The sequence below is a fragment of the Lissotriton vulgaris genome, chromosome 11 (genome assembly GCF_964263255.1).
Source record: "Lissotriton vulgaris chromosome 11, aLisVul1.2, whole genome shotgun sequence".
Taxonomy (NCBI): domain Eukaryota; kingdom Metazoa; phylum Chordata; class Amphibia; order Caudata; family Salamandridae; genus Lissotriton; species Lissotriton vulgaris.
Genome location: NC_141699.1, coordinates 139,697,509 through 139,722,345, shown reverse-complemented (window position 1 = coordinate 139,722,345; position 24,837 = coordinate 139,697,509). Strand labels below are relative to the sequence as shown.

Sequence of the window (24,837 nt, the reverse complement as noted above, 5' to 3'; positions counted from 1 at the left end):
TGCTTTAGTGAAGAAGGACAATCACACAGAAACATGTATCAAAGGATGCCCAGAAATACCAGCACTAGCACCAAGTGGTGGTGAACACTTAATTACTTCTGAATTACTGAAATTATAATGAACTGCTTTGACCAGAACGCAGTGGGGGACGTTCGCTGAGATCCAAGCCCTGTGCTTCCTCCCTCCCCCTCAACCCTCGTCCTATTATAGGTTTTGGCTTGTCTTTGATACTACCGAACAGGACCAACCATACAAATATATCATGACTACATCGCAATGGAGCAGCACAGTTTGAGAATAATTCCTTATGAGCCACATTAGAGATTATACAATGGCTTACAGGAGATAACCTCAAGATACACTTTGTACACTGCTGCTCTGAGCAATTTACAGTAGAAATAAGTAATCTGAATCAGCCACAGCAGGTAAGCAAACGAGCCATGACAGGTCCATCTGTATTTCCATTCGCATATTGTGGTATGTGTCTTTCAGATCCTATTGGGGCAGTACTCCAAGTTGGTAATATCTCAATACGCTACTGATCCTGAGCTCAACTGTGATTTAGTCATTCAGCTTAAAACCTTTGTTTTGAGATCACTTTTATTCTGTAAGAGTTGGAATGCAGATATATTTCTCATTGGCTGCATATCTGAGACCTACGGGAAGGAGAAGGACATAGGAGGGCATGACGAGGGACAGAGATTCTAAGAAGAAGCTTTGTGTAAGAGACTAACGGCAAGGAATGGTGAGTCACCAGCTGATCAAGTAGCTGATCCAGAAATAAACAAAATAAGAAGAGTTCTGTTAAACAATGAAGCAGGAGGATAAGAGAGTCAGTCACAATGTTTTGTCCATTCCAGGTTTGCTGGCCCAGGAGGATTTGAGGTATGGCAGACGTGCAGACTATCCACACACAGTCTGACAAAATGATTACTAAAAGGAACTATTTCAAACTCAATGTTTACCAAACCTGGTACTGCTTAAGCTATGGCAGACCAGTGGTGGACATACATAGTATATATGGGGCCGTATTACAATAAGTGCCCCGGAGGTGCAAAAGGCGTTTGCCCCCAGGGCAGTTTGGTATTACAGAAAGTGGCGCAAATGCTTCTGAGTCCCCTTCAGTAATACCAATAGCGCTGGCACACATAAAGCGCCAGCGCTACCATCAAGGGGCATTCCTTATTTGCATTGGGGAGTGCCCTATGCAAATGAGGGAATTCCTTTGCCTCTGCGCCTGCACCATATAACTGACTAGGGCGCAGAGGCAAAGAAGCTCTCAGTGGGCGCACTCATATTGTGCCACTTATAGGTGACGCACTGTGAGTGTGTCCCCTGAGAGCAGCCCTCTGGACGGGGCAAGGCGGTCCCATAGACCCCTCCCCCCCAGACATCCCAGACATCTCTAATCCCCTTTAAAAGTGCAGGCGGATTGCAGCCTCACCTGTCAAACCACGGAGCGGCTGCAAGCATCTGCTCCGCGTTTTCATATGATGGCACTGCCCCCAGCGTAGTGCGAGTGCGCGCCTGCCCTGGGAGGAGCACATTCACTATAATGGGTTGCATTGTCATTGTTGGCATTCGGCGCACCTATTAAAAGGTGCGCCAGGTGCAAACAATGAAGATGCATATTACGGCCCATGGTCTACCTCACAGCCTTGCCTACAGATAATTTAATATATACCACTAAGAAGTCAAAGCTGCCTTACAGCAACACCCTATGATGGCAAAAAAGGAATTAAATATTAGAAGTTGCTGCCATTGCAAATTCTCTCGTATGATCACATTCTGAATAAGTCTGTTTGCAGATGACTTACTATCCAAAGCCGGAATCACTGTTTTTCTTAGAGCAAGAACTAGACCCAGAGGTGATCCACACAGGAAGAAATCCGAGATCTCAAATTCAAACTTCCCCACACTTCCTCCATCCAGCATGGTCGAACTGCTGGACCGCCTCGATCCTGGATCGTTTCTCAGCACACTAGAATGTAAACTAAAACAAAACAAACAATTAAAGAGTTAGAATTTGGTTCACTGGGTTGATAAGGAAAGATTTCTGGTTACAAAAGGTTTCATCATGGTCCTTTCTATATTTTTAATAAGAAATCCAGAGTCAAACGTGGTTTATGGAGGCTGGAGGACTTTTGGCCAGGATGGAGAACATGACTTCACTTTCTCCGATATGAGGAATTCATGTGGATTTGAATTAATTGAACGAATTCAAACACCGAAGGCTACGGCAAGTGACATTTGGGAGTTGGCATCAAAACACAAAATTCTGTTGCCCACCGACCCCACGGTGTCAACCACAAAAATGGCGGCCTCAACCTGGTACAGAGCCATATACCCTTCAGTTGCTCCAAAACAAGTATTTCTTATAGATTAACTAAGCTTGATTTTGACAACCGGCAACCACTGGTCCATGAGGTTATGTTAGACATCAATTAACATTACCAGAGTCTGGCTAGATGCAGCCTGTGGAGTATGTAAAGGGATGTATGTCATGGTCCAGCCTAAAATCTGAATTGGGACCACCAAAGTAGATTGTGTCTGGTTCTGCCTGACACATTTCTAAATAAATAAAGGAATAAATAATCAGTTTGTATATGAGAAGTGTGTGATTAGAGACCAGAGATTGGTGATAACAGTCCGTTGCTTTCAATAGGTTAATTATTAAACATTATTCATGGTTTGCTATAGAGTGCTGTTTACCAACTATTATGGGATGTTTTGTATCATGGCTTGAGGCGGCATACAGAAAAGGAGCACCCCTTTGTATCATTAAAATAATTCAATGAGCTGATGGTTGGGACTTTAAATGTTTTCACTATGCAGCCCATGCACAACCCCATGGAGACATTTTAAAACATACTACAGTAAGCATAACACACCGGCACCATTAAATATAGATTGGTTTTGGTTCTCAGTGAGGTCACAGGAATTAGGTGCAGACTGTAAGGCATGCAAACATCTGATGAAGGTATAAGCCCTGTGCGTAAGTAAACTGTTATGTTTTTCATATCAATTTCTAATAGGTAAAAGTGAATGTTAACATTTAAAATGTTCTGATTTTAAGTCAACACTTGAAATGTAAACGTTGAGCAGCAGTCGAGATGGAACAGTACAAACAGGAATGGCAGCTCACATAAGATAATAGAATTTACACATTCCAAATCTCACTATATGTGTTTACCCTTTTACAATATTACTACTTAAACTGTATTACTTTTAAGAACTTGTAGTTCAGTAATTATGTCTTTTTTTTATAAGGTGTACACACACATATATATATATATATATATATATATATATATATATATATATATATATATCTGTGTATCTAATGTCTCCAGTTACGCAGGCTGTACCATTGGGACCACTACACTTCAGTAATAAATATGAATGCAGATTCATTATTATAATTGCTCCCAGTGACGTGTTTTAGGCCAGCCAAATGTATGTGGGCCCTCATAGCATATGGTATGTGTGTGTATCTCTAGATGTGCAGAGTGTTATGTGGTATGTGTTACAATTGTTCATTGTGGGGATGGGACATGCCTCATGACAAGCAAACCCTCGAGGGCAATGATTCCGTCCACTGCCTCAACAATAGTAATAATAAAAATATTACTTTGTCCATTAGCAAGTATAGTTTATGCTATGATGTTCTTTCATGGGCATTAGCTATAAACACAGGTATTTCATGTAAATACAGATTTAGCATCTGATCATTGATCAGACAATAGTATAAAAAAAGTGATGACGGAGGGTATGATCTAGGTGCGAAAGACCTAGAAGATGTGTCTCTACTCTACAAAGACATGGAATTTGGCCTCTGTACTACAAATTCACAGAAAGTAATGTCATGATGCCTTCCCCTCCCTCATCTCTGGTGAGAAATAGCATATTATGCTCTGCACATCTGTATATATGGTTTTGGCTAGCCAGAAAAAACAATCACTCGGAGGCGGTTTATCCACACTAAACCCCATAGGATAAACATTGTATAATGAATGTGCCTTCCTATCAGACTAGTGCCAAACCTACAGTAATGCTAGTTGTGGGTGTATATTTGCAACCCTGTACATTACTACGCATAGCAAACCAAAAGTGATGAGGCTCTGTTGACCATATACCAAAGATAGGCTGCGAGACTCTACATGCTAAAAAAGAAGTAGATTTACTGAAGAATATCTCTCAAATGTATGTCTCCGTGGGAAGAGACAGCCAGGGTTCAAAGGCATAGGAGCCCCAATAAAAATCAAAGCCTGAGAATGGAACAACCCTGATGGCAAGGAATCAGGATGCAAATCTATCCCGGGGGCAAGATGCTAAAACAGAGTGTGGATTCAGGAAGTAGAAATGCTAATATCTTCATAAAGATGAAGACTAGAAAGGGTATAACTGGAGAGGTAGAAAATAAATTAGGGCTTCAGAGTGATATCAATCCTCTGATTAACAGTATTCTCATTCATCACAGGACAATGGAGATAAAAGCCTCTAAGAGAGCCCACTATTTTCTCCAGGATCTGACAAAGGACAGACCTATCAGCAGGGGAGAGGAGACGCATGGGGATCTGGTCCAGGAGAAAGACAGCACTTCTAAAAAACAGAAAGCAGCTGAGACCAGAAGAGAGATGCCTTACAGAAAGTGGGTCCGGCTCAGGTGCAAGGAGTGGGCAGGGGCTGTTCTACAAAGTGCAGCTGAAATCACAATAGCCGACCTGAAGCTCAGACCACTCATGATCACAGAGGCAACTAATGACTTTGTGTTCAAATAGAAACACCAGAAGGACATTTAAATAAACCATAATAAATCTACAGAACAAAGATTCAAATTGAGGGAGACATCAAGAGGACAATCTTCATGGTTTTCTGTACTCAACTGACAGACTCTTATCATATTAAATTAGCTGAGGAAGACTGGGCTCTGCAAGTTATAAATTAATGCTCCGACTTAAGAGAAAGTTATAATGGAAGCTAGTGCCCAAACTATTGAGGGACCGGTATGCCACAGAGTGAGCATTACAGTGGGTCCAGTGCTCTTTAAAAGTCAAACTGGTTTAGACAAAAAACGATTGACCATGTCAATACCCTGCCAGATACAGAACTGGGATTTGGAAGCAGAGAGGAATCTGAAAAGCATTTTGGATGAATTGCAGTATCAGTGGATAATTACTCTATGCTCACCTCAGTTTACTCAGGTTTTGTAACCAGAAATGTCCCTGAGATCAGTACTGGACTGGAGCAATTTGAACCATCATTGTAAAACACATGCTGAACAAAATGCACACGTACTGGATAAATGATTTAACTAAAATGCAGAAAAAACAACCTTTCTATTGAAAATGGGTATATCCCCTTAGTCTCACGATCTAACCTCACTAGAGACACAAAATTGATTTACGCTATTGCCTCAAGGGTATTACAATGGTGCTGAGGATGTCTCAGCCTAAATCAATGAACTGTTGAAGGAGGATTTGAATGTGGTATCTTAGGCAGATGGCATTACTGAAGATTACTTAGATGATCACCTCCAACATGTAGACAGAATAGTAATTATATTTGCGTAGACAGGTGTCTCCACAGAAACCAAAATATGCTATTTAAATGTAATCGTCCTTGGATATGAACTGCCGAGAGAAGAAAAAGGCCTTGCAGCATCGTTCCTGAAGAAATATGGGATGCTGGAACGCCACAAATACTCCCAAAACTTTGCAAGCATTAACAGGATTTCTACGTTTTAGATGAAAATATCTCCCAACGTATGCGGCGCGAGTGAAAGCATTATACCAGCTGATTACCCCTGCATTATATCGTCTGATTACGCTTAAATTTACAGGGAAAGACTTTAGAGAAGACCACACATCCACAGGGCTTTACAAAAAAATATGATTTCAAATGCACATTTACAGACACGAAACAATGCATTCAATCTAACAAGAAGAATTGGTCCCAGTCAGGCAGGATTTATATATAATGTACAGTGAAGGGCAGACTTCACAAACTAAATACCCCACATCTAGATTCTACAGCGATCAGCGTTCATTATGATACAGAAAGCCCTAAACACCCTAGATTTAAAAAAACACCCACCAGACAACGGAAGATATCAATTACTGGACATCCATACTGTCACTGGAAGCACCTACTAAAGTAAGCATACCGAGTTCTAGAACAGTACATGTGTACTGGGTGCAATGGGCTGCAAGCCAGTGCAGGAGTGATGTTCACTCGGAATATGACCCATCATAAAAAGACAGCATTGATTGATGAATGTTCAGCCCACACTGGCCCGCCGGAGTGAGGGAATCCACTAAAAAGTCAATTCAGCAGATTTACACTACAATACAATTATCACACAAACTTCCTGGGACAAGATGGTCTCCATAAATTCACAAAACTAGGAGTAATACAGATGTCGATAATGAATTTGCTAGGTTACGTTTAAAGCTGCACGTGAAAGGATTGGTGCAGTGCATCAACGAGTCTCAATAATGATGCGTATTATTGCAAGAGCCACTGGTGGACATTAATTTCCAAATCGACAAGGCAGGGCGTACTACAGTGCAAAATCTGCCAAAGAATAAAATTCTTCACCATAGGAAGGCCACCACAAACCTCTCTCATGAAAGTAATGCAAGATTTCCAAACCATTGATCTTGATCACATTAGTTATCTTAAGTCCATAAATAAATATGAATACATATTGATAGCATCAGATTCCTGTTGTTGTTTTATATAATGCAGCCTTAGAGCCAAGTCATGGCTTGCACAGTTGCAAATGTCTTGTACTAGTAACAATGGGGAAGTGTGTACTTTCCAGTGAGATCAAGGGCCAGCTTTTACCTCTATAGTATCAGCAGGAAGGCTTCCTAGATGGGGGTACACCTTCTGTACTCACATCATTTTAGGCTTATTTCAAATGAGACAGTCAACTCCATGTTTAAACGACCACCGACAGTGAAGGTGTATCAAGCTAAACAACTTGTATATCATTCAAAGAGCTTAGGTTAATATGCCAAGACATGCACTGATGGACTGAACTACTTATGGAATGGTGTTCAGAATTAAAATGTAGTTACTTGATCAACTGGGAGGAAAGAATCGGTATGTTTATTCATCCTTTGACCTATTACACGTTTTGCAGCTTAGCCGTGTGGGTGATGCACAAAAAGCTTCTCCCCATCAACGTTGTCTGCTGTCATTTGTTGGCAACACAAGGTAGGAGAACTTGTGACTGAGAAGCTGGGAGAAAAAGAAAAATGTAATGCTGCCTACAAAGAGCCTGTGCTGTCATAGCAACAAACGAAAAGTGAATTGTGGTGCTAACACCACTTCTAGGGAAGGAAAAGAAAAGATATATGCCCATTGACTTTGTTGTCGCCTATCACATACATGCAACTGGTGGAAACACCGGGAATTGTCCAACCAATAACAGTGTCGCATTATGTGCTGTAGTGGAAACACCCTCCTATTGAAGAATTTGTCCATGCACACATCAACAAGCGGTGAGCACAGTAATGCTTGAAAATCACAGATTTTTAATACCACCAAGATAGTGTTTATGCACAATCAGTGAAAACATGCGTATACCGATGTGAGACAGTGAGTTAGAACATATCGCAAAATTCATATCGCAAAATTCCCTTACATTAAGCCACCAAAGCAAACAAATCAGCATTGAGGAAAGAAAGAATTGTGAGAAGGGATTTGTAATGTAAGTACTAGGTGTACATCATGAAAATATTTGTGGGAAGTATCACAAATAAGGTGAAATTGTGGATTCTTCAGGAATTAAGGGCCATAAAACTATGAGTAAAAATTAAGAAGAGCTGAATATGTTTCTAGGAATGAAAGCCCATTGAGGGCATAATTTTGACGCCAAATTACACGTACATCTATAAATGATCTGGATGTCACTTCAAACAAACTGTGCAAAGAAAATGAAAATATTGCAAGATGAATAGGCTGTATCGACTCGCCTTTATTAAACGTTGTGCAACTCTGATAAGAAATGGATGATCTGGATAATAGCACTGCTAGCAAATATTTAAATAGTCCGATCCTGTGAGATATAATTCACCATGATGTTGATGATAATAAGTTGATGAACTATGAGACTGAATTTTTAACCGGAAAAACAGAGGTATTCATGTACACATATGGTCCATTCGAAGTCTAGTACAACTGAAATGCATTGCCCCTTTTCCTCTCTATGTGGCAGCAAAATAAAATTTTATGAGAAAATAAATGACGAAACAACTGGTGGAGTGCCTTATTTTTCAACTTTAAGTTTGAGAAAAAAATATATATATTTCGACCTCTCACGGGGTCTTGGTCAAAATGTATATATGTATATATATTATCAGTCTAATAGAAGCACTCAACGGGTTCCCAATAATAAATTTTATTCAGTTGAAATGGCAGACGTGTTTCGACAACAATATGTCCTTAGCATGCATTCACTCGAATCATTTGTTCTTGTAGGGGTGGTTCCACTCCCATTCGTTTGAATGCTACCCACTACAATTCAAACAAAGCTCTGTCAGCATGGACATTTCACCAATCACGTAAAATCAAACACAATGTGTTATGATCTTAGTAGTCTTTAGTAGATGTATACCACCACATTGGGCACAAAGTTCATAATGCATTTCACCTTACTTAATCCATGCTCGTGAGATGGAGCTTACAGTGAAGAGGAGCAGTTCCACTTACAGTTATTTGGTTACCCTTGTTCTGCCAGAAAATGCCATATCAGAGCGGTCGGATCCATGTGGGGACGTTTAGTAACTACGCTTAAAATTTTTTAATGTTGTCTGAGTGTCACCTGACATGCCCCCTCTTCTCGGCACATGGCGGTTCTGGCGGTTCGTATTCTGTTTACACCAAAGCCACATTGAAACTGCCGAACATTACCGAATGGGTGCCTTCCTTGCATGTAAGTGGCTTCTGCGGCACGACGGAATGCATTTTTCACCAACAGTGATTGCAAAAATCATTACATCTCATATCTCTGGTGCTACTTTTACCATGCATTTGTTGTTTTGTTTTGAACCACCAATTTATAAAATGTGCGTTTTTTTTTATTTGTTCTGTACCATTAGAAATTGTAGGAAGTTGAGTGGTACAAGCGTAGTAGGTACTGGAGGGTCATGATCATGCACATAAGTAGTTGCAGTTAACAACTACTAATGATTCTTACAATTAAGACTTATGAATGTCTAATAATGCAAAGTGCAAGCAGCAGCAATATTAGTTTCACAAACTTCTCTCTTTTTCCAGACTCTGCTCATAAAACCCTCCGCGAATCAACTTCCCTGCTCCTGTTAAAATAATAAATGGAGATAATGATCTGCATCAGGGGACCAAACATTGATACCACTACAAGACAGATTGACAGCCCATTCATTTCTCTTCTAACGTGAAATATTTTCATCATTTTTCTGCCTAATAAAATGTAGATTTCAAAATGGCAGGGGCCAGGGGAGCAAATTACTTTCTTTTTTAACTGAGATTTAATTGTCAGAACACATGATTCTTGATGATTCTTTTTTGGCGTATGTCATAATAATCTTTGATTAGATTCCCCCTCCCCCATCAAACATAAAGGTCACCAATCAAATCTCAGGAAGCAAAATATACTGTTCCCAAACTTCACAAAGTACCTCCTAGCCAGATACCATTTTTCCAATCATACATTTTATAGCTACAAGAAGACATTTTGTAGCCAGCATTTTAGTGTGCTTAATATAAGTGCTGCTGCATAGCAGCACAGTCTTCTAGCGTGCGTCTTAAAGAGTTGCACACTACCACACTAACATGCCTGCCCCATTGTGTCTTTTTGTGCTGCTGCTCTCAGAACATACTTGATTTGCGCAGTCCCATTTCTTTTTCTTTTGTTAGATGACCAATAGGAGAACAGGTGTAATAGAGAAAAATTAACAAAAAACAATTACAAAGATCACAATTTGCTCTATTCAACACTGTCGAGATTAATTTTGTAAATTATACATAGATTTAGGATACAAAATGTGATGATTGCAAACTGAAATACAGTTTTGCATTGTTCTCACAAATTCGTACAGCACTATTATTGAAAATGTCAAGCACATGGTGTCCCGGCCCTTTTATTCAGTAGTAATGAGAATAGTTGGTGATATTCAGAAGTATCAGTGTTCACAAGTTAGACAGCCAGTGACTGATCCAACTGTCACTGTGACTGTTGCAGGGCTACAATGTGGTTCTACGTCATAATGCTACAACTAAACTGGGTTCAACTAAACTGCAATTCCTAGAATGCACAGATATGATAAAGAAAAGTCTTAGACTAGAAAGAAGGTGACACAAAGTCATGTGGTAACCCTATTTCAGCAATGCATGCAGAGGTGAAATAAACGTTCTGTTGTTTCGCCAAATTGACTCTCAAACACCTCCAAGATGATGGATAGTTATTTTTTATAACAAATGATGCAATAGTCCAGTTCTTTCGAAAAGACATACCACTGCTACATTTTCCTGATCTTCAGTTTCTGCATTTTACAAATCATATAATTTTCCATTGTGTGATTAAAAATACTATTTTTTTTATCAGTGTAGTTTCGGTCTTAGAAGTGTATGGGAATGCGATCCAAACACATATAAGTGTTTTATTTCAAAACAATTCAAATGTTATCGCAGTATTACGGCCTTCATATAAAAAGTCTGCATTGGATCAATACATTGGGCTCCTTATGCAAAAACAGACCCATTCACATATACTTTACCTGTTCACCATTGTTAAATTAATGAATGAAAACATTTAGCCACACACAAAATAGTCATCAGCATATAAAGGCCATTCATCACAATACAATCCCATATAATCAAGGTGCAAAATTACAAAATCATTAGGTATACACATCTTGCATCTTATCATTGGACAAAGGCGTTCTTCAGAACCAAGAGACACCCAATCACAATAACTGAAGACACATAGATGCGGCCAAATTCATAGATGCATGAAGGTCCTCCTCTAAACACAACCCCAGTGGTTAAATAAATAAAGAAAATCACCCAAATACAAATCCATTAGGTAACTAATTGAGAAATGCATCCAACCTAAAGTCTGATTGGTTAACACATAGACAACTTTAAGCAAAAGACTATTTGGCCACTGCATGAAGAGCGTCATGAAAACACAGCTCCAGTGGACCTATGAGTGAGGAACAAGGTCCAGACATAGTCTCATTTGGGCCCATGGTTGAAGAACATGAAAGCACTGTTCCCTGGTTCAGTGGATGAAGAAACACACCCAAAGGCAGGGCATTCCGCGGAACACATGAGGAATCTCATAAAAAAATCTCCAATGGGTCAATGAGGGACGAATACTAACCACACACATTGTCAACTGGTAAATTGACGAACAACTGCCCATTAACATGTCACCATGGCAGTCACTGTGTGAAAAACATCAGCTCAAATACGGTTCCATTGAGTCAATGGATGTAAAACATTACCCAAACAATGTCGCACTGGTTAAGAGCCGGAAGAATATCCTCCCAATGCAACTCCGTTCAGTTGATACAAGAAGCACCTTTCCCAAACACAGCTCCATCTGGACATAAATGAAGAACCTCATGTAGGCTCAGTCTCAATGAATTAATGAATGAAGAACCTCATCTCGGCACAGTCTCAATGAATGAAAAACCTCATCTAGGCAAAGTCTCAATGAATGAAGAACCTCATCTCGGCACAGTCTCAATGAATGAAGAACCTCATCTAGGCACAGTCTCAATGAATGAAGAACCTCATCAAGGCACAGTCTCAATGAATAACGAACATTGCGCCAGCTGAGTCAATGCATGAAGAGCATGGTCCGAGCACGGCCATGTAAAGCCAAGAATAAGGGCCCGTACATAATCGCACACCAGAGCAAAAACACAAGGAGAGCACTGTCAACCCAAAGCCATGCTCACTGGACCTGTTCTTGAGGATTTATGCCCCAAAACAGTTTCAGAAACATTGCTATTTATTGACTTTTATTTAAACAGATCCCTTACAAGATAACATCATGAAGACATTCACATTCCCCATAGGAAAATACACGCAAATCATTGCATGAGACCCATCTTTTTGAAATGCTATAAAGAAGATTAACAGGCACGAGTATATTTAATACTTGAGTGCTCATGAATCAATAGAAAAAGCATTCTTCGTAACACAGTCCTTATCAAATGCCATAGGATGTTTCTAAACATAGACACCAAATGTACTTACTCTTCATAAGCATAATACATTTATGCAACCACAGTTTCCATCATATCAGTCAAGGATCTTACGGCAAACACCCATCTTTTTGGACAGTGCTTGAGGAATTTTACTGAAACAGTCACTTATGAAGCATGAAATGGCTCATTAAGTATTTACTCCCAGTCGAATAACCAAGATCTATAAACTGAGAACTGAAGTCTTACAGATTCAAGAATGGCAGACTTTTTAATTTACAAATGTCACTGACATATATTTAAAAAAAAAATTGCCAGTAATAATGCAATTCTCTCAGTAGTTAGTTTGCCATGGGGTGCACATCTGCAGGTGTTTCATGGTGTGTCCAAATGCAAAAGTGGGTTGCCACCCACAAACCAGTAGGCTTGTGTGTATTCAAAAAAGATTTTAAGGTAGTTCCCACACAGCAAACTCAGATTTACTCCTACATTTCTAGGATAAGGATGTGCCGTCTCCAGGTCTTTTCTTCAGTAGTAACGAAACTCGTATGTGTCAGTGCCCACAGTGAAGTGCAGGCGTACATTTTTTAGGTGAGAATGGGGCATACGGCAAGAGTTTTCTCCACAAAGGTATAAAAAGTTCAAATGTGCATTAGCATTCAATTTGCAAATGCAGAAATGTACACCCGTTACAATTACCCACCCATAAATGCTTACGCATGTTAGTACTTATAGAAATGTGTGGGTGAAATTGATTTCCTTGACTATTTCTGGAATTCCTTAAGAGTTACGGAAACAACATATGTTCATTAACAGGGGTAACCCTGAGGTCACTGGCTGGACATGATCATTGCTTATTTACATGGCCTGTGGTAGAAAAGGACTATAACTTTAATGCTCAAAACAGTTACAAGTATGTTTTATGAGCAGGTATCTGCAGAAAGATGTCGCCAAAATTGTTAGAAAAAGACCAAGGGCAGAAAAAAGCTACAAACCACATGTAGAATTCAGATATGTGATATACAAGGGTTTGGGTCTTGAGGAATTCATTGCAAATCAGTAGAATCCACCAGAAGAAGAGAAAGGGTTAAAGACAAGTATGCACAAACAGCACTGAATAGAAAAAGGACTGAAAGCACCCCAAACCCAGAGCACCAGGAAGGACCACACAAGAAACAGAGCTAAAAACTGGTTGAAAAAAATGGAACTTCGACATCCAATGAATTGATCACAAAAAAGGAAGGTGCACTCTGATAGAAGTCAGTCAGGAAACGCATGTATAATCTAAAAATTCTTATTTTTATTTAAAGTTGTTTGTTTAAAACCAGAACACAGCCAACGTGTTTCGTTCCCTAGTGCCACAGGAACTTCGTCAGGGCTTACTCGTAAAGTCAGATGATCGAATATGACCAAATTGACTGAAATAGCCCCCTTGCGGTGTATATCGCCACCTATTCGTAAATGTCTAATTTCAATCATTCAAAATAATTCTTGATCATAAAATGAGGCTTCCAAAGTAAATCACAGCGGTTCAAACAGTGGCTCTCAAATGTAGAAAAAATGGGTGTAGGTACACCTGGTATCAAAATCTAAATGACAGTAGACGAAAAACGGCCAGCATGATAACCGGCATCCGCGTGGAATTAACACCGTGAGGAGTAACAACTACAGAAATCAATTTCCATATCCTTTTTCCTAAAGTTTTGATAATGTACCCATTCTCGTTTTATAAGTACATACACTTCATGGAATGGGTAATCCAAAAATAAAATTCTGCAATTCTGATTCAGGATTTTAACCCCATGAAAATATTGTACTCACTGCATCTGCAGCCTCTTTCCCCTTCTAGTCTTCAATGATATTCGACCTTCTTTCAGTAGATAGAAAATAAGGCTTACATGGCACACTGTATTGGTTACCTGTGTGGTGCCTCTACACTGCCAGGTTTCTAGATTGTTTTACATTGATATTCTCTTATTAATTTAGTTTTTATCCTAAACGAATTTCAGTGTCCGTTATGTTATCTGCTATTGTGTTTATTTATTACATTGTTTTATCTACCATGGAGAAGGGAGAACACCAATGCCCTCATTTAATTAGTTATATTTTATTTATTTCAGTTCTTATTTTTTTATTATGTTTTTTTTAAATTAGGGGGTCAACCCCATGATCCTTTCCCTTACACTTCCCTTATTCCTTGTTTTAATGTTCTTTTAGCGATGCCCTATGCTTTACCCTTCCCTCTAATTAATCCTTACCCATAACCCTGTATACAATCCACTACCTTTCCTGTCTCTGTTTCCATTTTTTTCGTCTGATGCATCGTTTTCAATGTGATCATATTACATTCTGTCAAGTGAAGACATTGTTTGCTCATGCAACCCCGACACCCTAACAAGCTCATCCACGAATTTTACTGATTTTAACAGAAAACGTGTTTATTGTACATCCTGTGAAAGTTTGATTTGAGGAAGGTGGTGCGTTTTGTCCTTCTGCTCACAAGCCACACCAGGGACAAGCACTTACATTTATTTTTAGCAACACTGAAAGTTCTGCAGGCCAGGAAATATTTGTCCCAGAGGAAGGAGCAGATGGGAAGGGAAATGTAAAGACAGATGGACGGGGAAATGGAGGGTGCAGAGGAAAGATACAAGCTACATTAATAAGGCATGTTCATACAACTCTGAGCGTAAATGATGCAATATACTGGCGAGTATAAAGCAACAGTTGCCAGGGAATGGATAATCTTGAGCCCTCGCGCAATCTCGAGAGGGACTGGAAAAGAGCACTGATGTATCTTATGCCCACTAGATGGGAATTTACATTTTAACACACATCATTGCCACAGAGGGATAGTGTCTATCAAATGGCAACCAAAAATGTGTGTAAGATTTAATTTGGAAGTCCGTGAATCACGTGCATTGCTGAAAATGAAGTTGCACCACCAGGACGGTAAAAAGGGAATTTTATAGGGCCCCAATTTCGCAAGCTTTTCTGTGGGACTAGGTATGATGTACTCCCAGATAGTAAAGAGTAAGTCACAATACTGACTTAGAGAATAAACCGTGTGAATCAGATCCTAGATGACTACTGCATACGCAATATTGCCTCCAAAAACATTGTTATGCATCTGCTGAGTATACACATCCTTTAATGGATATGGCACAGTGCAGGTTGGGGCAACAAAGCAAAATGTGTGAGACTGTAGTGGTCACTGCAAGCAGAAGCTGTCCAACTAAAACAATGCAATACTTTGGTGCTGCTTTTTTCCCTAAAAAATGCAAAAAAATTTAGCACACTATTGTCTATATTTTTCTGTACAATATATTTTCTGTAAGTTTATAAAGCTTCCACACCATGTTGAGTGCACAAAACTTTACTCCGTGGAGGTGAAGATACCTTTTATTGGATCTACCCCAGTGATAACTATCACAACAAGAGATATCGGCATAGGCTTTCGGACATGAAAGGACCAATCCTTTGATACAAATAAAGGGAATTGCCATTACAAAGCAAAGAAAAGATGGGGGAGGAATTGAAAGGGGGATGTGGGCTCAAATTTGTAACGTTTCACAAATGCTTGGGAATGGATAAGTGTTTGTGATAGTAATTAAAGGTTCTTACAAATATATCTGTAGGAAATCTATGTTTAATTGTGTTTTATGGCAGTAACAGAGAAGTCTTTACGGACTTCAAATTTCATTGAGTTGAGCTCCCTACCTAGAAGTGACCGTCTTTTCATCATCACATTCATAATGGATGGGTAGAATCCAGAATACTACAAAACACAGCTTCTTATTTAATATGTCATCAACCCATAATCTAATTTAGAACATAATTTCTAGGGGTAAAGTTTTGATTTATAAACAACAACAACAAAGGAGTTTATAAAGCGCCTGGTGACGCCATCACGGCGTGTCCCCGCGCTGTGGAAAGAAGTCAAGTGCAGAGTAGGGAGTTACAGGGAAAACAGGTGAGTTTTTAAGCTTTTCCTGAAGGCGGTCTCCGAGTCCGCTAGTCTGATCTCCATAGGGAGAGCATTCCATTCCCTGGCGGCCATAACCCGAAAAGAGCGGCCACCCATTCTGGCCTTCCTGATGCGAGGTACTGTGAGCAAGCCAGTTCCCCCAGAGCGAAGAGTTCTATTGGGCACATAGGGAATGGCTAAGTCATTCATTAAGGAGGAGCTTTTTGGGAGATGATCCTATGGCACATTAGTAATGCTTTAAAAAGAACTCTTTTTTTTATGGGTAGCCAGTGGAGGGTATCTAGAGCAGGTTTGGATGGAGCTCTCTTGGGAAGTCTGAGGACTAGACGTGCTGCTGTGTTCTGTAGGACTTGAAGTCTCCTGATGTTATTTTGCGATGTTCCAAGCAAAAGCACATTCCCATAGTCTATTCTGGAAGTCACGAGCGCCTGTGTCATAGTGCGCCTTGCTTCAAGAGGGAGGAGATCCAGGGTACGGTTAAGGGTCTTCAAGACCCCATAGCATTTACCGACCACCCTGTTCACGTGGCAGTCGTAGGAGAGTTTAGGGTCAACCCAAATCCCCAGATTTTTGGCTGCTTCACAGGGGGTGGGTAGCGGCCCCAGACATGAAGGCCACCACTCCTTGGTCCAGCTCGTATTACTACCTCCCATAACAAGAACCTCTGTTTTCGAGCCATTAAGCTTCAGGCAGTGTTGGGTCATCCAACCTGCCAGAGCCTGCATGCAAGATTTGAAGTTGTCTGGAGAAACAGAGGGGGCTTGGGATAGGGAGATGAGAAGTTGAGTATCGTCGGCATATGAAACTAATTCAATGCCGAACGATTGAACCACTTCAGCCAGAGGGGCCATATACAGGTTGAACAGGGTAGGGCTCAGGGCAGAGCCCTGAGGCACCCCCTGTTCCAAGGCAATGCTGTCAGAGAGAAAAGCACCTCTCTGAACCTGAAAGCAGCGGTTGGTAAGAAAAGCCTTCAGCCAACCCAATGCTTCCTGGGTGACCCCGGCTTTGTTCAGACACTGTAGCAAGATGGAATGTGCTACAGTGTCGAACGCCGCACTCAGGTCCAGCATTATAAGTGCCATGGTCTGTCCTGCATCTACACCTGCCCGTAGGGTTTCTGTCGCTCTCAGTAGGGCGATTTCGGTAGAATAACCTGACCTGAATCCTGATTGGGAACTGTGAAATGCCCCATTAGATTCTAGATGGGCCATAAGTTGGCTATTAGCTATTTTCTCAGCCACCTTCGCTAAGTAGGGTAGCAGCGAGATGGGCCGAAGGTTTTCCAGAGTGTCCTGACTGATGTTGGGTTTTTTCTTTATCGGCAGCACAATAGCTTTTTTCCATTCCATAGGGAGGGTGGCCGTAGAGAAAGAGAGTTGGAGGATGTGCCTGAAGTGATACTCAAGGACCTCCAGATTGGCTGTAAGTATCTTGGGGGGGGCAGGGTCCCGGGGAGAGCCAGACTTAATGCTCCTACAGATGCTAGTTAAAGCAGTAGTGTGAGGAACAGAGAAACTGGTCAGGCATTTTTTAACATGGATGAGCTCCAGATTTTCAGTGAAGTCAGATCCTGATGGCAGGTCGGTGGAGAAATTAGAGTAGATGGTAGTGATTTTATTAGCAAAATATTTGGCAATATCATTGCATTTCGCCACCGAGTCATTATGGGCATTGCTCTCGTTGGTGACTACCGAGATTTCCTTAAAAATTTTAAAAAGCTCCTTAGAGGAGTTTTCTGCTTCACCTATACGGGTCTTATAGTGTAGAGCTTTAGCGGAACGGATCAGTTTATAGTATCTCGCTTGCTCTTTTTTATAGTGGTCTTTAGCAGTGGGGCAGAAATTGACACGCCAGTCTCGTTCCAGTTTTTTACAGGCGGTTTTAGCATCTTGAAGTTCAGATGTAAACCATGGGGATGGTTTCCTCAATTTCTTGTTGGTCACTGATCTCCGGATGGGAGCAGTTTCATCAAGGGCAGTAAGGATAGTATTTTTTAGGCAAGTGTAGGCGGTCTCACAGTCGGAGCCTTTGGACCCGAATGGCAATCTCTTCAGAGTCCACCTCAAAGACTAGTATCTTACATCTCTGGACAGTTGAACAATAGTTACTTACCTGTAATCTGTGGTTCTCCAGTATTGGTGTCTTTCATAGATTCACATGCCTGAATCATTCCCTGTAGTGCAGTGGCCTTATCAGTCTTGATTGTGTAAACAAAGCTGGCTTATTTACTAATTATAAGTACCTATATGAAGCTGACTTAACCACATGGGTGGTGAGGACTTTATATGCAAGAAGTGTAAAGTAACATTGAAACAAGGGAAGAGATAGGAACAGATGTTCTCCAGTATTGGGGTGTCTTTAATAGATTCATATGCCTGAATCATTCCCCGTCGTCGGAGTGGGAGTACCGCGGTATATAAAAAAGCAATAAATATTTCCTATAACAACCAAAAACCTTGGTAACAAGAAACCAGGAAGTAAAGTAGCCCAAGCTACCAAGAAAAAAGTTCCACATGCATGACTATCATAGTCATTATACATAGCCCAAACTGCAACCAATCAGGCGACAGCACCCCCCAGAAAGTTCTCCTCAGAGGTTCAGGCTCTCAGATTTTCTACTGCACGTTGTGTGAAGGGAGTCTCCCTTAGCTCTGCTCAGTTCTTCTCAGGTTTCTTCAGGATGTCTTACTCTAAGAAATCATTATTCAGGCCTTGTGAATCTTGTGGTAAGCTCCAGCTTTTCTCACAACAAATGCATCTACTGCCTGTATCCGGATCATCAAGTGAAAGACTGCAAGATATGTAGGACCTTCCCTCAAAAGACCCTTAGGGACAGAGAGGGCCGCTTACTTCTGAGGCTAAAGAAGCTTAAGAACCAGCACAATCCAGGTTCTGAGGTAGGCAGTATTGCCTTTGGGTCATCTGTGGCCTCTAGGAAGAGAGCTGCTGAGGAGGTTTTATATTCTTCTGGGGCCAAGGTTGTGAAGAAACAGCAAACTTCTAAGGGGTCAGAGAGGCCTTCCACTTCTAAGGCTATTCCTCCTGTCAAGAGCAAACTTTTGCCTTCCATGCCCCCGAGAAGATCGGTCAAGATTTTGCCTCCTAAACCAACTTCTGAGAAGATTCTTCCTCAGAAGAAGATCCCGTCGTCGACAACGCCGTTGACGACCCCTTCGTCGACGAAGATCTACGTCGACGCAACTTCCACATCGACGGTAGCTTTTCCCCCACCTAAACCTGAAATGATCATGTTGTCGGAGTCATCCCCGTCAATGCTGGTCAACGTCTCAGTGAAACCAATATCTTCGACGAAAGAAACTACATCTACTCCTATCGTCGGCGCACCGTTGACGACCAAGATCAAGAAGATCTCGTCGACGACGGCTTCATCGTCGACGGCCACCCCATCGTCATCGACGACGTCCTCATCGTCGACAAGCTCGCCGACTAGAACTACATCGTCGAAGGACCAAATCACCGACAAAGACTTCATCGTCGACGAAGTCCTCCTCATTGTCGAAGGCAATTTTATCAAGACTGATATGGCCACTGCACTATGTCCTCCACTAGAGAAGTGAAATCTGCTGGAGGTGTTTGGGCAGGGTTATTTACTGTGAAACAGTGACTGATCATCCTTGCTAAAACAAGATTGCTCCAATTTCCCAGAAGGAAATTTCTTGCACAATCTTTTGATCTGCAGGTGAAAGATTTGTAACCTGAACAATTACATTTAGATTCTTTGACGAAAGCTTAGCCACAAACTTTAACAGGTTCTGATTTTCTCGCTATCACGTGAGCTGGTATGCCTGTTACCCATGCTGTCGTTTTTACTAATATATTGTCAATAGGATACTGTAAGAAGTTAGGACTTTAAATGCTGGTATAGTCTGCCCGAGAAATGTTTGTTTCAGGTTACTGCTTTCTTTTACCATGGGTTGCAAAATCTTCGATAGGGCTACTCCCGTAAAGTATAATGATTGACATCTGAATCACAAGAGATATTTTATGGATATTTACACAACTCAATTACTGTCTTTCGTCTGGCAGAGTGACCTTGTTAGATGCAATCTTTGAATAGGGAAGACAGATGATGAACTATTCTATTTGCGTTAGTAGAACAGATTATAAAATGGCCTAGTTTAAGTTCATAGATTTATTGTGTGTGTGCAAGATGTTCTTTCTGCAAATTCCAGTGTCTGGTTGTGATGCTATTGCAAAAGAGGTTTCCACATTTATAAACACAGTTATGTCTAGGTAGCTGGTCACAATTGTGAAACGCTAAGAGAGCTCCATAGAAGGGTGGGTGTTATTGTAATCCTCTTGGAATAGCTCATGTTAGCCATTCACAGAGGCCCAGATAGCGAACATGTATCACTTTTACAAAATAAATTTGGCAGAGATTTTTGCTACTTTTTGGTTCAAGTATTCCTCCAAGTCACACTGGAGAAGTGTTGCCTATTGTGGAGCCACTGGTCCTCCCATGCACGACCTCAAGACCCGCAGAGCTTATTTGCAATTACAAGTGAAGTTGTGGGTGAGGATGGTTACAATGGTTGGGTTATTGTAGTATCTGGAATGGCGTCCCCGTCTGCTCCTCTTAAGGAAATATTTGGCGCTTGGAAATATTCAGGGGTGGGAGTTAGTAAACATAATGGAAAGGATGTCTTAGGGTGGTGGTGGTGGCACTTTTACTTCTAATTAGCTGAAGAAGTCCATATTGTTGTAGAATAAAGCTTTTGGTATTTGTAGCCAGTAGCTTTGAAATGGTGTTGACAGGTCAGAGATGTGTTTGTATGAAGATTCTGACTCCAGAAATGAATTGGTAGACCATGGTATTCTGGTTTGTTAAATGTGGGTTGTATGTGCCCCACCATAAGAGGCCAGGTATCAAGGTGCGGAAACACTGGGCGTGATTTTACCAGGTGAAAAATCTGGTTGGTAAAATCAAATGCAGATTGGGCTGCATGGGAGGGCACCGTCCCCTGTCAACTCACAGCCTCACCTGCCCCTCATGCCCTCCTCACACTCACCTTTTGCCCCACTCAGCAAAGGATTGCCCAACTTTCTTTTACCACCTGCTCTGCGCAAGCAGTAATTGAGTGCAGAATTATCCTCCAAATAGGGGCTTCACAAGCAGATTTGGGTTTGGCAATTTCAGGTTGGCCTGTTAGTCCCCATTCTGGGAGCAAAAACTCAGAATGGCTGGATTTAGGTGAGGGGATACCAGTCAGAATCCACTTCTAGCCACACAGTATCCCCACACCTAAATCAGAGCAATTCATAATTGGGACTTATGTAGAATGTTCTGGTAATGGACGTTGGTAGGAAAGGTTCAATGCATTTCTGACAAATACGTGAATATTATCAAAATTGTACATCAGACACACCTTGCATCTAATGTGTTAAACTGGCCTTGTCCTTGCAAGGGACCATGCAAAGAGATCAATCATTGGCTAATGAGCAACCCTGATGTTATCTAACATCCAGTTAAATACTACAGGTCATGATCCTTCCTACCAAGGCACAGTGTACTTCACGCCTTGGGACTTGGCCGTAGAAGAACATTTAACACTAGTTAGGCTGGTGAGGGTGACATTCATCTTTATGTTACCAAGCCAGCCCAGTAACCTGTACGCCAAGAATGAGGACACTTGAACAAAAAAGGAAAGCAAGCTGTCACAAAAGTAATGAAAGCTCACTTCCATCTTGGGATTAAAGAAAACCTTATAAGACATTAGTGGCCGAAAGTCAACGTCCACTGTATTTTTCTGAGGTCATTTTCCTGGACAGGTGAAAGCAAGTCTGTTTAAGCACTTAATTCGAAAAACTGTATTCTCCTTTATAGTGCGTTTTCTGGGCCACCTGAGCTATGTCTGAAGGACAACAGAAGGGAGATCATGTAACTGGCTGGTGGAGGAGAGATGCCTTTCCCTCGACCCACACTTTTGGGTACAACTCAAGCTTAAATACACAGCATCAAAAACCTGTGTGATCTACCATGCTGATATATCCTCCACCCCCAGTTCAACATGGTGATTAAAAAACAAGATGAAGCTGCAAGAAGCATAAAAAATGGCGCAAGACTGACCCTAATTGTAAGAAACGCAACTACTTGAAAATTAAATCTGCCATATAAGCACTACATAGGTTCTTCATGTATGCTTGAATTAAAATCAACATGCTTAGTACCATGCAGATAGTCTGCTAAAATATAGGCTTTGGTTATTATATGAAGAAACTAGCCCTGCAATAAAGGTTCACAGGGAACTTCAAATCAGTCAATACATCTACTTCATCCGCCGCCAGAAGGTCAGCTCACAAAGACACAGAGCGGGAATTCAAATCCTGACTCACCCACTTGACCAAATTGTATGATCCTCAGCAAATCACTTCATTGGGCTATATCTTAGGGACCTTAAATATTAAAATTCGAACATTTTAACAGACGGTGGCCTTTGCCCTCAATCGACCTTTTGTTATAGCTGTACAAGTGTGTCACCATTGTGTAGAATTGATAGGTTTTAAACACTGATGCTGCAAAGATGAGCACTGTGCTTGAAAGTTTCTACCCTGAACTCTCCGGATTTATATTCCAGTACATTGCTCCTCAGGGTGTGCTTCTCTTCAACAGTTGCTGTTGCTAGGACAGACTACCCGTTACTTGTTCCACTGATGAGTTTAACATCATCTTCCTGCTCTCACTGCTACAAGCCACATAAGGATGGAGTTGGGGGGTGAGGGGGTGGGTACATAGGGAAATGCCTTTTAGGTAAGAATAAAACTATGCACATTATTAAACATTCTATCCCTGTCTTTGGGCTCTGCTAACTAGGCCCAGACAAAATGTTAATTACGCCAGAAGAATTGGAGGAATTTTAGTAATTTCGTATTACTCTTTTGATGCAAAATTACCAAACAATTAACGCGATTATGCCCATTAGCGTAAAGAATAGGAGCAACAAAGTTAGGGGACGCGAGCAGCTGTTGACTACTGTTCGTGTTCTGTTGCATTTTGCGCTATTTTTCTTACGCAAAAACACATTCTCTGGTCCATTTTAGATGCGAAGAAAACAGCACTAAATGTACACTCCTCGCGTAATTATGTTTAATCTTGCGTAATTTTGCCATACTTTTTCCTAATTAAGCTACAGCAAATTATGCAGGTTACGCCCACCCCTAATGCTAAGAACTTGAAAAATCGAGGGAAGGCGAGAGTCCTTAAATGACATCTGAAAAGTGGAATGACAGCAGGTAAGTCTGCTTTCAGCGCAAAATTCATCTATGCTCTAGATAAGAATAAAGTGTGCTGTAGAAATTCATGACTCTACACCCAACCCCCACGGATTTAAAAAGCATTCACATGACCCTCTATACACAAACCACACGCCTATTAAAAACGTCATGTGATTGTGTGCTCTGGGACTCTTGAAGTGGGAATCATTGTACCATCGACTTAGGATATAGCTGTTTTATGAATTTGACAGGGGGCTACTGAAGTATAATTGTAGTTTTGACCTAATTGAGGGGAAATGGAGGGGTTAGGCTTTGGTGGGGGTGAGTTACAGGAGGGAGGTGGCAAGTGTTTGACTATAGGCCAATGTTTGGGATGGGCTTAAGATATCTCCCAAACAGCTTTTTGTGCCTCATCAGAAAGTATTACAGAGATGTACATGATGGAGCTACTCAATTACTGTGTGGTATGTGGACTGAAAAAGCACTAAAGTGTGATTACAAAAGAAACGATGTGAGTGGTGGACGGCTTTTATGAATTACCCCTGTCCAAGAGACCTGAGCCTGTTTTATGAACAGTTCAGAACAATTCAGAACTTTAAAGCACACTTGTTCCATGCTCCTCTAGCCATAACACCCCAACGTACTTTGATGTGCTCAATTATGCACCAACCCAGTGTGGTTCTTTTGACCTCAAAATCAATGCTGGCCTATGACCTCCATGTTTTATGTGTATTTCTAAAAGGCACTATCACACACAAGGGTATCCTGGCTCTGAGCAGGTGTGTGTGCCTAGCCCTGCCTATGATTGGATGGGATGGGTAATTGAAAAACCAGGTTATCATCATCTTGCGGAATTCAAGAAGAAAGAAGGAGGCTCTAATGTGTTGTGGGAGGTTGTTTCACGCTTTATGAGCGATGTTAGTAAACAATCGTCAGGCCTGATCTAGTTCTGTGCATGCATGGACTGTGTGCACGTAGGAGTCTTGCAAAGTGGAGGTGCCTGGATGGTTGGTGGAAGGAGGTGCGACTGTTCAGGTAGATAGGGCCTTAGTTGTGTAGTGTCTTGAAAGTATGTGTGAGGAGTTTGAAATGAGCATGTTTGTGTATCGCTTGAGAGAAAATTCAACTCTGTGCTGAGATCCTTTGCACTTGCAGACGTGGTCCATCAGGATCCTCCATCTAGTGCTTGGATGACTCTGGGGCCTAAGTTGTGCATTCCTGTTGTGCAAGAAATCAAGTACGCCGGCGTACCCAATTCTCTGTAGTACCAAGAGGCCCAAATATGAAATTCACGGTATTTGATAATAACATTCTCGTCTGTTTTTATGTTTTGTAAATGCAAAGGGTACATATTTTTCTAATGGTCAACTAATGCCCAATTTGGAATCCTTTTTCAAATGAAAA

General features: G+C 41.1%; 1 protein-coding gene across 8 annotated transcripts in view; it reads right to left on the bottom strand.

Annotated features, from left to right (window-relative positions):
• Nucleotides 1-24,837, bottom strand: part of PITPNM2 (phosphatidylinositol transfer protein membrane associated 2) — a 1,044,200-nt gene that overhangs the window by 121,803 nt on the left and 897,560 nt on the right. For all 8 annotated transcript variants that reach the window (XM_086942927.1, XM_086942931.1, XM_086942930.1 and 5 more), the window contains one exon: nucleotides 1,818-1,993. In XM_086942927.1, coding sequence (XP_086799053.1) covers nucleotides 1,818-1,993 — 176 coding nt within the window. The remainder of the gene's footprint in view (nucleotides 1-1,817; nucleotides 1,994-24,837) is intronic.